Below are 13,509 nucleotides of genomic sequence, written 5' to 3' on the forward strand. Positions count from 1 at the left end.
CCACTTCATTAGGGAAAAATCAGGGTCAAAATTTAAATGAAAGTGAAAAGTGCCACACCCAAACAACCCCCCACTTTCTGATTGGCTGTTGGATCTGTGACGTCACTCGGACACTCCATTAGGTACACCGCCATTTTCAGGTGTACCTAATAACAGGCCACTTCATTAGGGAAAAATCAGGGTCAAAATTTAAATGAAAGTGAAAAGTGCCACACCCAAACAACCCCCCACTTTCTGATTGGCTGTTGGATCTGTGACGTCACTCGGACACTCCATTAGGTACACCGCCATTTTCAGGTGTACCTAATAACAGGCCACTTCATTAGGGAAAAATCAGGGTCAAAATTTAAATGAAAGTGAAAAGTGCCACACCCAAACAACCCCCCACTTTCTGATTGGCTGTTGGATCTGTGACGTCACTCGGACACTCCATTAGGTACACCGCCATTTTCAGGTGTACCTAATAACAGGCCACTTCATTAGGGAAAAATCAGGGTCAAAATTTAAATGAAAGTGAAAAGTGCCACACCCAAACAACCCCCCACTTTCTGATTGGCTGTTGGATCTGTGACGTCACTCGGACACTCCATTAGGTACACCGCCATTTTCAGGTGTACCTAATAACAGGCCACTTCATTAGGGAAAAATCAGGGTCAAAATTTAAATGAAAGTGAAAAGTGCCACACCCAAACAACCCCCCACTTTCTGATTGGCTGTTGGATCTGTGACGTCACTCGGACACTCCATTAGGTACACCGCCATTTTCAGGTGTACCTAATAACAGGCCACTTCATTAGGGAAAAATCATGGTCAAAATTTAAATGAAAGTGAAAAGTGCCACACCCAAACAACCCCCCACTTTCTGATTGGCTGTTGGATCTGTGACGTCACTCGGACACTCCATTAGGTACACCGCCATTTTCAGGTGTACCTAATAACAGGCCACTTCATTAGGGAAAAATCAGGGTCAAAATTTAAATGAAAGTGAAAAGTGCCACACCCAAACAACCCCCCACTTTCTGATTGGCTGTTGGATCTGTGACGTCACTCGGACACTCCATTAGGTACACCGCCATTTTCAGGTGTACCTAATAACAGGCCACTTCATTAGGGAAAAATCAGGGTCAAAATTGAAATGAAAGTGAAAAGTGCCACACCCAAACAACCCCCCACTTTCTGATTGGCTGTTGGATCTGTGACGTCACTCGGACACTCCATTAGGTACACCGCCATTTTCAGGTGTACCTAATAACAGGCCACTTCATTAGGGAAAAATCAGGGTCAAAATTTAAATGAAAGTGAAAAGTGCCACACCCAAACAACCCCCCACTTTCTGATTGGCTGTTGGATCTGTGACGTCACTCGGACACTCCATTAGGTACACCGCCATTTTCAGGTGTACCTAATAACAGGCCACTTCATTAGGGAAAAATCATGGTCAAAATTTAAATGAAAGTGAAAAGTGCCACACCCAAACAACCCCCCACTTTCTGATTGGCTGTTGGATCTGTGACGTCACTCGGACACTCCATTAGGTACACCGCCATTTTCAGGTGTACCTAATAACAGGCCACTTCATTAGGGAAAAATCATGGTCAAAATTTAAATGAAAGTGAAAAGTGCCACACCCAAACAACCCCCCACTTTCTGATTGGCTGTTGGATCTGTGACGTCACTCGGACACTCCATTAGGTACACCGCCATTTTCAGGTGTACCTAATAACAGGCCACTTCATTAGGGAAAAATCAGGGTCAAAATTTAAATGAAAGTGAAAAGTGCCACACCCAAACAACCCCCCACTTTCTGATTGGCTGTTGGATCTGTGACGTCACTCGGACACTCCATTAGGTACACCGCCATTTTCAGGTGTACCTAATAACAGGCCACTTCATTAGGGAAAAATCAGGGTCAAAATTTAAATGAAAGTGAAAAGTGCCACACCCAAACAACCCCCCACTTTCTGATTGGCTGTTGGATCTGTGACGTCACTCGGACACTCCATTAGGTACACCGCCATTTTCAGGTGTACCTAATAACAGGCCACTTCATTAGGGAAAAATCAGGGTCAAAATTTAAATGAAAGTGAAAAGTGCCACACCCAAACAACCCCCCACTTTCTGATTGGCTGTTGGATCTGTGACGTCACTCGGACACTCCATTAGGTACACCGCCATTTTCAGGTGTACCTAATAACAGGCCACTTCATTAGGGAAAAATCAGGGTCAAAATTTAAATGAAAGTGAAAAGTGCCACACCCAAACAACCCCCCACTTTCTGATTGGCTGTTGGATCTGTGACGTCACTCGGACACTCCATTAGGTACACCGCCATTTTCAGGTGTACCTAATAACAGGCCACTTCATTAGGGAAAAATCATGGTCAAAATTTAAATGAAAGTGAAAAGTGCCACACCCAAACAACCCCCCACTTTCTGATTGGCTGTTGGATCTGTGACGTCACTCGGACACTCCATTAGGTACACCGCCATTTTCAGGTGTACCTAATAACAGGCCACTTCATTAGGGAAAAATCAGGGTCAAAATTTAAATGAAAGTGAAAAGTGCCACACCCAAACAACCCCCCACTTTCTGATTGGCTGTTGGATCTGTGACGTCACTCGGACACTCCATTAGGTACACCGCCATTTTCAGGTGTACCTAATAACAGGCCACTTCATTAGGGAAAAATCATGGTCAAAATTTAAATGAAAGTGAAAAGTGCCACACCCAAACAACCCCCCACTTTCTGATTGGCTGTTGGATCTGTGACGTCACTCGGACACTCCATTAGGTACACCGCCATTTTCAGGTGTACCTAATAACAGGCCACTTCATTAGGGAAAAATCAGGGTCAAAATTTAAATGAAAGTGAAAAGTGCCACACCCAAACAACCCCCCACTTTCTGATTGGCTGTTGGATCTGTGACGTCACTCGGACACTCCATTAGGTACACCGCCATTTTCAGGTGTACCTAATAACAGGCCACTTCATTAGGGAAAAATCAGGGTCAAAATTTAAATGAAAGTGAAAAGTGCCACACCCAAACAACCCCCCACTTTCTGATTGGCTGTTGGATCTGTGACGTCACTCGGACACTCCATTAGGTACACCGCCATTTTCAGGTGTACCTAATAACAGGCCACTTCATTAGGGAAAAATCAGGGTCAAAATTTAAATGAAAGTGAAAAGTGCCACACCCAAACAACCCCCCACTTTCTGATTGGCTGTTGGATCTGTGACGTCACTCGGACACTCCATTAGGTACACCGCCATTTTCAGGTGTACCTAATAACAGGCCACTTCATTAGGGAAAAATCAGGGTCAAAATTTAAATGAAAGTGAAAAGTGCCACACCCAAACAACCCCCCACTTTCTGATTGGCTGTTGGATCTGTGACGTCACTCGGACACTCCATTAGGTACACCGCCATTTTCAGGTGTACCTAATAACAGGCCACTTCATTAGGGAAAAATCAGGGTCAAAATTTAAATGAAAGTGAAAAGTGCCACACCCAAACAACCCCCCACTTTCTGATTGGCTGTTGGATCTGTGACGTCACTCGGACACTCCATTAGGTACACCGCCATTTTCAGGTGTACCTAATAACAGGCCACTTCATTAGGGAAAAATCAGGGTCAAAATTTAAATGAAAGTGAAAAGTGCCACACCCAAACAACCCCCCACTTTCTGATTGGCTGTTGGATCTGTGACGTCACTCGGACACTCCATTAGGTACACCGCCATTTTCAGGTGTACCTAATAACAGGCCACTTCATTAGGGAAAAATCTGGGTCAAAATTTAAATGAAAGTGAAAAGTGCCACACCCAAACAACCCCCCACTTTCTGATTGGCTGTTGGATCTGTGACGTCACTCGGAGACTCCATTAGGTACACCGCCATTTTCAGGTGTACCTAATAACAGGCCACTTCATTAGGGAAAAATCAGGGTCAAAATTTAAATGAAAGTGAAAAGTGCCACACCCAAACAACCCCCCACTTTCTGATTGGCTGTTGGATCTGTGACGTCACTCGGACACTCCATTAGGTACACCGCCATTTTCAGGTGTACCTAATAACAGGCCACTTCATTAGGGAAAAATCATGGTCAAAATTTAAATGAAAGTGAAAAGTGCCACACCCAAACAACCCCCCACTTTCTGATTGGCTGTTGGATCTGTGACGTCACTCGGACACTCCATTAGGTACACCGCCATTTTCAGGTGTACCTAATAACAGGCCACTTCATTAGGGAAAAATCAGGGTCAAAATTTAAATGAAAGTGAAAAGTGCCACACCCAAACAACCCCCCACTTTCTGATTGGCTGTTGGATCTGTGACGTCACTCGGACACTCCATTAGGTACACCGCCATTTTCAGGTGTACCTAATAACAGGCCACTTCATTAGGGAAAAATCAGGGTCAAAATTTAAATGAAAGTGAAAAGTGCCACACCCAAACAACCCCCCACTTTCTGATTGGCTGTTGGATCTGTGACGTCACTCGGACACTCCATTAGGTACACCGCCATTTTCAGGTGTACCTAATAACAGGCCACTTCATTAGGGAAAAATCTGGGTCAAAATTTAAATGAAAGTGAAAAGTGCCACACCCAAACAACCCCCCACTTTCTGATTGGCTGTTGGATCTGTGACGTCACTCGGAGACTCCATTAGGTACACCGCCATTTTCAGGTGTACCTAATAACAGGCCACTTCATTAGGGAAAAATCAGGGTCAAAGCTTCATGGAAAGTGAAAAGTGTCACACCCGCCCTCACCCCCACTTTCTGATTGGCTGTTTGATCTGTGACGTCATTTGGACACTTTATTAGGTACACCGCCATTTTCAGGTGTACCTAATGACAGGCCACTTCATTAGGGAAAAATCATGGTCAAAGTGGTCACTACAAATAGATGTTACTAGTTGACTTTGTTGACCACCAATGGGACATTACAAAATTGTTCTAGTCAACAGCCATTCACTCTTGAGAGTTTTCCTACTTTTTTTGAAACCTGCTTACTAGTATGCTTAAGATGTCCTACTGCTGAAATAGCATCGCAGTGGAAAGACTAGAAAGATGGTCGTTTTACAAGTGCACCATAATCATTCTAACGGTGTGCTGAATTATCTTACTAGTTCGGACAAAGCATGTACTAGTACATGGATATCAAAAGATATGGCAATTCAAACATTTCTGTAGCCAAGCCGACTCATCAATCAGATCACACACTCATGTCAGCGGTCAATGTTAGATTTATTTAAACAATCAACTCCACATGACTGTCATACAATCATTGGGGCATCAAAAATATTTTCCCAAAAAATTGGCAGCAGCTCATCACATTACAAATTCATGACCTTGGGCTAAGTGAAATATTATATAACCAAAGTTAGGAGCTCGGTCACAGAACAGATTAAACTTGTAAATCAGGTTATCATTGTAGATTCTATCTGTGCAACGTTTTAGTATGGCGGTGTTTTTTTCTTTTTTCCTAAGATCATTAAGTTGTACAGTAAGTAATATGCCTTAGACAAGATCATCATTTTCTAATACATTCATAATACTGGAGAACAGCAAACAACAACATATAATAAGAGCAAGAAGAATAGTAGCTTTGCATAACTAATAGTTGAATTCAGGCCATACAGTACAAATGCTGCATAGTTTTTCTATGGAAAGCTGTTTGAACTTTTATTCAATCTCCCGCTTAATGTTTATGTACATACTAATACGCTGGTCACTAGGAAATTAGCATACTAATAGAACAACTATGTCTTACAAGTAATGATAATTCCAATACAGTATATTTCTGCATACTACTTTATAGTAGGACAACTATAGGACATGTTATTATCAGGGCCCAACTACTAATGGGTAATTTAGTTGAAATAGTAGGTTCCAAGGGTTTAAAATTGCAAGACATTACACTGTACTATCACAAAATATGTCTGTGATAATCATACTGTCAATTTAATGAAAATCAAACAGTGAACTAAGGCAGAGCTTCTCAAGCATTCTCAAGCTCTCCAAGTACAACCTTAATGACCAACGTCAAATTTGTTTAAAAAAAATGAGGTTTTGGTGTGAATGTAGTATTGTAACATTATGCACAGTTCAATCATGATTGCTTTTCTTGATAACAGGAAAATAAAAATACACTAAAGTCATGATTAGATTTCAATGTGTTGGAAATAAATGTTAAATAAAAAAAACATAGTCCAACACGTTTCAAAGTGTGTGTTTTTTTCTAAATACATGATGCTGGTAGATAAGTGTCGAATATGTGCAAAATTGAAAAGAATTTAGTACAAGTACATAACACGCTCCTTATAGCTATGGCAATAAGAGTACAAATGCCACTTCCTTATTGATAATAACTTGGAACCAAAAAGTACATCTTCCTGAAGTGTTCATCTGGGCTACATAAATGTGAATCATTGATGTGATGTGGCTAATCTGACTGAAGTGCAGCTAAGAGATTTTTATTCTGTTTAGCCACAATGGCTAAGCGGTTTCATGACCTTTAATCGGATGCCAAGGCTATGGAACAAAAGCTCAAACAGCTTTCCATACTACTCTATTAAATCCCCTAGTCTGTAAATACAAAGGGAAGATTCAAATCCCGATCGAAAAGTTGACTAACAGATGATGACGATAGAAAACCAATTTAAACAAACTTCCAAAGTTGGCCGTAACTTAGGTGTTGGAAGAGTAGCTGTATCTGTGTGTATGCATATTTAGACGTCCTCAACTGTCCCAGTCTCCATTCTGTGCGTCCTCATCTCCTTCGTCGTCGTCATCGGAGTCGGCCGACACCTTCTTCATCCTCATCATGGCGGCTTTGATGCTGCGCTCCAGCTCGTTGTCTGGCCTGCCGCTGTGCACTGAGCGAGCCGGCAGCACCTAAAATACATTCAAAATGATTTTCTGAAGCGTGTGCAATTTTGTACAAGCCCGCTCGTTTTCATTTCCCCCTTGCGCTGTGTTATTTTGGTGCTAACCAAACCAAGACCAAAACACTGGCGCCACTTAATCTTCAGCCCAAAATAACCTAACTCCCATATAATAATAATTATAATAAGAGCGATGATGACGATGATATCCAGTGGACACCTAAAAAGTTCTCATATCTTAGGAAAGATTTGGAGGTTCTCTAGTGTAGAACATCTGACCTTTTTCAACATGACTCCTTGTCGGATGGCCGACATCAAGCTGCTTCTAGGATCTGTGATGGAGGAAGGCGTCCTGGGTCCGACAGACTTTCGAAGCCGGATCTGTCCACGTTGCAGTGAGGCTAACACTTCATCCATGGTTCCTATAGCAACAACGCAGTTCAGTTTTCTGTTGACAGTATTTATTCTCTACAAAAGCCAAGAAAATTAAAAGCTCCTCAGGCCTCAAGGGAAAGATGGCAATCCAGGACAAAACAGTGTGTATAGATGCAAAATATAGACTAACTAAACAAACACATGCTTCAAATTCTCTCTTTAATGGAACTAGTTTTTTATCCATGTCCCACATAAGTGCATCTACATGAAGTGTAAATTTTAGATAAAGATAAAAAGTCTTAAACTTAGGAGATAAAAAGTCAGCCTTTTCAGTATTTCTTAATATAAATATTATCAAGATAAAATTAATCATTTATGTTTGAGATAGGTCATTCCATGTAAAGACTGGTGCCTCACCTATATTTTGTGTGAGAGTGCTTTTGGCTGGAAAATGAGATTCTTCTTGGTCACTGAGCGCCATTGGTTTGTCCTGACAGGAAGTGCTGAATGGAGGTGGGGGTGGTGGCGGGGGAGGAAGAGGTGGAGGTGGCGGTGGTGTCGTGGCTACAGTCGAGCTGTTTCCAGGCGGAGGTGGCGGTGATGAGTGGATTTGGACTGGGATGTCTTGAGGCTGCGGTTTGACAGGAAATGTTTTGCGTTTCGGTGCAGGGCGGATGGATGGAAGCCCATCAGAGGAGGGAGGTGGGCCGAGGTTGATGATGGAAAGTGGCTGGGAGGGACAAGATGACTCTGTGGGGGACCACCGGGACTTCAGGACATACAGACCCTGTCGCTTCTTTGTAGTAATGAGGGGAAGTGTAAAAAGACAAATGTTGAAGACAAAGTGACAAAATTATTTTGTGTACGATTAACTTTGCTGTTAAATTCCGGCATTGATCAATTTCATAAGAACTGAAATGCTCGGACACTAAATGCAAATCCACGGTGAACAAGTATAGTGCATGAAAAAAATAAATAAAATAAATCTATATCTATGTGTGTGTGTGTGTGTAATACTAAATCAACAGCAGCTGAAGGCATCTTTTCCAGAACCTGCTATGTGAATGATCTTTTTTTTTTTACTCAATTTGCCAGCTTGTGAGTTACTATACCATCTTGACATGCGTCAAGAGCCCGTCATTGACACATGTAATTGAGAGAATCTGCTCGCTTTTAAAAATAAAAATTTTTTTTTGCTTCAGATAGTAACGTGTAAGTATTGTACGTTTCTTTTTATTCTTAGGCAAACGTTTAATTAATTGTGATTAACAATTGTAAGGCGGGTTCTCTCTGTCATACCCGCATCCAGAATACCACATTTAAGAGGACGCTTTGCATCTTATTGATAATACCAAATAAGAGCAGGTTTCACCTCTCTGAAGGATCGTAATCTGTTCAGAGTCTTCTCTCGTTCCTGGTCCACCCACTGCTTCCTCCTCTGCTCCTCCTCTTTCCTTTTCTCTCGTTTCTACAAACGACAGTGACAGAAAGCGAAAGCGAGTGAGAGAAGTTGAAGGCGACACTGCGGGGAGACGGACAGAATCCGATTGCGGCTCATTAGGAGATCCTGCCGACGTGGGAGCATCTCTCTGACTGTCTCGTTGCCATGGTGACATACCAAGTGGACTTGATGATGCTGGGCGAAGACTATGGAGCTCTGCTCGGCTGTGAGCTGCTTCTGCTTGTGGGCCTCCACACACTGGTCCTACATAAACACACACACACACATCATGAAAACAGCCCTTTGTTGCCCATTCATCTTTCACCACATGCTTTAACTTTGCTATTTCTAATTGAAAATAGGAAAATGTAGGGTCTGTTTAGGCAAAAGTTGAGAACCGACGTTCAGACAACTATCTCTAACATCTTTTGTCATTCCAGGGTGTTACAGAAAAAGCACGAAAATACGCAAAAACTGCAGCAGAATTTCGATATCACAGCTTAAACGCTAATCCGCATAAAGCCAATGTGTAAAATATGGCAACTACATCAATAATAAATCAATCAATAAATAAATGTCATCTTCAAAAGTAAGAACTATTCAATCGCAGCACCTTTTTGTTGCGCAGGTAAGCTCGACGAGCACAGATCTTGCCTCTCTTGATCTCCAGGTTCTGCAGACGTCTTCGTAGTTGACGGATGGCCGGGGACTCCGTATGTTGAAGTCCTGTGCTGACCATGCTATGAAGCTCCTCTGGATCCTCACACACGTCATAATACACCACTTCCTCCTTCACTTCTAAAACACATGAGATGCATTTTATTTAATATTTAGCCAACAGCAGCACTATGGTGTGTTTCATAGATGGACATGGGGAGCAAATAGGTCACTTCTCCAACTTATGTCCAATGTATTTAAGGCAATACAAATACCTCTGATCTGACGCCGCAGAGTGTCGGTTTGAGTCACCAGCAGCTGCTCCTCGTTTTTCAGAATCTCAAACTTGGTATTGTACAATTCCAATTGGGTTTCGTAGAACTTAAACTCCAGCCGGTCAACGGAGTCCTGCTCCTGGCCTTGCTCAGACTCAGAACCAACATCTGCTGTCTGGTTCTGGTCTCTGCCAATCAAGTTGACAAACTGGAACAAAATATAAAAGCAGGTAGTGTTAGCCACAAGAAATATGCATATTCAGGGATTTGATCTAATAAATGCGTAACTATCCAAAGCAAAAATCTGGATCTGGGCCTCCTTATTAATACTAGTGTACTGTAATGCCATGAGATGCCAAAAAATGACAGAAAAGGACTACTTTTCTCCAAAATAATGCTCCTCAACTCACCCCAACATTATATTATACTTTTGGCATGCAGTTTTCAAGCTAAGCCAGAGATCATATGTTGCTTCTGATCTTGATGAAATAAGCTGAAAGCAACAATATTTATTCAGCGCTCTTTCAAAGCGCCTTCACTGTTCACGTAGGCTGAGCTGTGACACATACAAATGGAAACTGACTGGAAATCAGCCTCCAGCTTTTAGAGTGAATGATTTGCGATGATGTGCTGCTCATTCTGTGCGCACGTACACACACACACACACACACACACACAGGCATCATGCAGCGAAATCAGCAAGTGCACTCAACAGAATCACAGTTTTATAGCCACCGGTGATTATATGAAGGCGTTTCTCATTGATCGCATGACAAAAAAAAAAAAGAAAAAGACACACGCAGACACAAAGAGCTTCATCAAACACACAAACACACACAGCGAGCATCACAAAACCTAACCTGGTATTTAAAGAGCCTAATAAGATGGATGATGCAACATGAGTGCAGCAGTAGATAAGGACTTTCCGAAACACTTTGATGATCACATAATACAAATACACACTCTTCGTCTGGCTTTCCCAGGAAGGGTATTGAGATGTAATGATGTAGTCTTTGTGCTTTCGCAAACCTTTTGTAAATAGATGACAGGTGTTTTATAACCAACAGTAATATATAAGTGAACGAGTGTCACTTCCTCCAAAGCCTTGCCACAAGCACATGTTGATTCCAAATAGACAGAATGTGTTAGAAATCCACCTATGCCCTCCAACCACCCCCTAACAAATTTCCAGCATGCCGTTCAGGTCAGAGTGGAGCACGAGCTGTGCACCTTTTTTTTAATGCTGGCTTTCTTGCTGTTCAAACACATCTCTGTTGATCTCATGTGCTGCAGTGATTCTTTGGCCAGTAGGAAGCGCAATTTCTCCAGTCGGGGGGCCGCAGAAGCCCAGGCGGCGGCTCCGAAGCGCCGCTTATCCTCCTCCATCTGCTTCACCATACCTGAACGTGTAGAGTAAGCGCAGACGTCGGTTAGGCGTGTCTGCATTCTTCTAAAATAGCCACTATGGATCTCATTAGTAAACATGTCACATGTTTTAGCAGTTAACTGCATAGTATGTATTCGAACTTGAGACTTCCGTGATATAAAAAATAAAGTAATAATACACAATGAGTCACCAGCTAGGGCCTTGGATGTCTGTGCAAAGTAGGTGACTGTGATGTCCTGAATTGAGGTGACTGCATCATCCGCTTTGGCCCTCCACTCCTCCGCCTCCCTCTCCAGAGCTTCAATCCTCTTGGGACCCAAGTCATCAAACTCCAGTGATTTCTGTGGAAAATAGCAGTGTGGGGAACAAAGTTCAAACATCTATGAGAATGACTTTTGGAAGAAAAAAAATGGTTCCCAACAGTTCTATTTTCACAGCAGCAGTTATGCTGTATGATAAAAGTAGAAAAGGTGTTCTTTCAAAGAAATGCATTTTGCAAAACAAGTTTCTATGACTAATGTATTGATCCCTCCATGCATTTTCGATGGTGGTCTCCTCTTTAGGGTTGCTTTGTGTAATCAATGTATTGGATTATTGTTTCAGCCCTCTACCACCACAAACCCAATCATCCATCCATTTTCTATGCCGCTTGTCCCCACGGTGGTTGCGTCCGTGCTGGAGCCGATCCCAGCAGTCATCAGGTCGCGGACGTGCTGGAGCCAATCCCAGCAGTCATCGGGCAGTAGGCGGGGGACACCCTGAACCGGTTGCCAGCCAATCGCAGGGCACACAGAGACAAACAACCATCCGCACTCGCATTCACACCTAGGGGCAATTTGGAGCGCTCAATCGGCCTACCATGCATGTTTTGGGGATGTGGGAGGAAACCGGAGTGCCCGGAGAAAACCCACCCGGGCAGGGGGAGAACGTGCAAGTGTGTCATCGATCGATGAAGATATCACATGAATGATCCTCAAAGAAGTGTTTTAAAAATGGTCAGTTTGCGACGGTTCACTCTTGTTTCGCTATTGTACTTACCAGAATCTCCATTTTGTAGAGGCTAGCCAGCTCTCGCATGTCTCTAAAAGGCTGCAGCAGATACTGGAAGAAGGTGGTGGCCACAGTGACCAGATCTTGGTAGGCCTCATCCTCTTGCGCGTAGATAGCCAGCAGCGTGACCATCCGGTCTGCACCATCATGACTCTGCAGCAGCTGAGAGGCCAGAGAGTACGCAATCGTTCATTGATGAATGATCATCAGATACTTTTCCATAGTTATGTAGAAACGTATAACTGCATTGTCTTTTGGAGTAATGTATCCATGTCATCTATGAGTTCCTATTTCAAGTAGTGATTTTTGCTACCCGGAAGTACGTGTGACGTCATGTTCACCCTCTCAATAAATGTGAAAAGTTCAGTGACTGTAGGTTGTACAGCTACCTGCCGCAGGTGACCTTTCGACCTTGACATCTCGTCGTGCATGCTCTTCTTCTTGAACTCTTGGAGATTCTCAAAGTAGTCTTCCACGTCACGCGCATCCTGGGAGAAAAGCGTTTCGAGTACTATAGTCCTCCCGCAAACGTCGATGGCGGTGCTGAAATATTTTTCCAGCTTCCGACATGGCGCGTCTGAGTCCCTCAACTCGTCGCCCGAACTGTACTTTCGACTTGGGAAGAGTACATCCCAAATGCTGCCATCTTCGAACTCGGATAAGTCGGGAAAGCATGCCGCCAACACATCGCCGACACATGTCAGCTGCTGATGGATGTGTTTTAGATCGCTCACGGAGAAGAGTCCAGCCCAGCTGCTTTGATGCTCCCCCGTCACGCCAAATTCTTCTTTGCGCCTCCGCCGTTGTAATGTCCTGTTGTGGCAGGTGACAGCGAACTTACACTCGATGACGTTCCACTGGACGATAAAACCCAGTTTAAACACATCAGCTTCTTCGAATATGTTACTTTTTATCGCCACCCATTCATCCAGGCTGTCAGGGCGTTCACATTCGATGTTGTTCATCGTTGAAGATGTTTGAACGCTGGCCTCAAAATTGCGGCTCTGTTTACAACGTCGGCCATTTGCGTGACGTGAGATGCATTCAAGGACGACAAAAAAATTGTTTTGTTTTTGTTTGTTTTACATATAAAGTTCAAGGCTTCATCAAAGTGACTCGCGATACAAAAACTTGCCGAAAGTTGCACGCAATTTTCCCCCAAACTAAAATGATGTTCTTATTTTTATTATCATCATTATTGTTGTTATTAGTAGTAGTAGCAGCGGTAGTTGTCTTAGTGTTAGTACAAGTATTATGTCCAGTTTGGTTGTAAATCTTCCACATTTTGCTACCGATTCAACAACCCCTAGTTAATGCTGTTGTATGTTAATGCACATTTACAGACACTGCCCAAGGGTGATACCGTCTCATAACTATAATAATATTAAATATAACGAGGGACATTGAATGCACCATACCCTTTGCCATT

The 13,509-nt window shown here is 42.9% G+C and overlaps 1 protein-coding gene across 1 annotated transcript; it reads right to left on the reverse strand.

The window, feature by feature from the left end:
• Nucleotides 1-5,236: 5,236 nt before the first annotated feature.
• Nucleotides 5,237-13,135, reverse strand: whamm (WASP homolog associated with actin, golgi membranes and microtubules). The gene is made up of 11 exons (XM_085906755.1): nucleotides 12,470-13,135; nucleotides 12,069-12,242; nucleotides 11,221-11,371; nucleotides 10,874-11,043; nucleotides 9,644-9,851; nucleotides 9,325-9,509; nucleotides 8,889-8,975; nucleotides 8,643-8,738; nucleotides 7,688-8,066; nucleotides 7,175-7,317; nucleotides 5,237-6,905 (listed from the first exon to the last, which is right to left on the reverse strand). Exons 1-11 carry the CDS (start codon nucleotides 13,043-13,045, stop codon nucleotides 6,750-6,752), a joined length of 2,325 nt encoding a protein of 774 aa, XP_085762881.1. The 5' UTR covers nucleotides 13,046-13,135; the 3' UTR covers nucleotides 5,237-6,749.
• Nucleotides 13,136-13,509: the final 374 nt, after the last annotated feature.

This window comes from Syngnathus leptorhynchus, chromosome 3, assembly GCF_054491065.1.
Source record: "Syngnathus leptorhynchus isolate UIUO chromosome 3, UIUO_Slep, whole genome shotgun sequence".
Lineage (NCBI taxonomy): Eukaryota > Metazoa > Chordata > Actinopteri > Syngnathiformes > Syngnathidae > Syngnathus > Syngnathus leptorhynchus.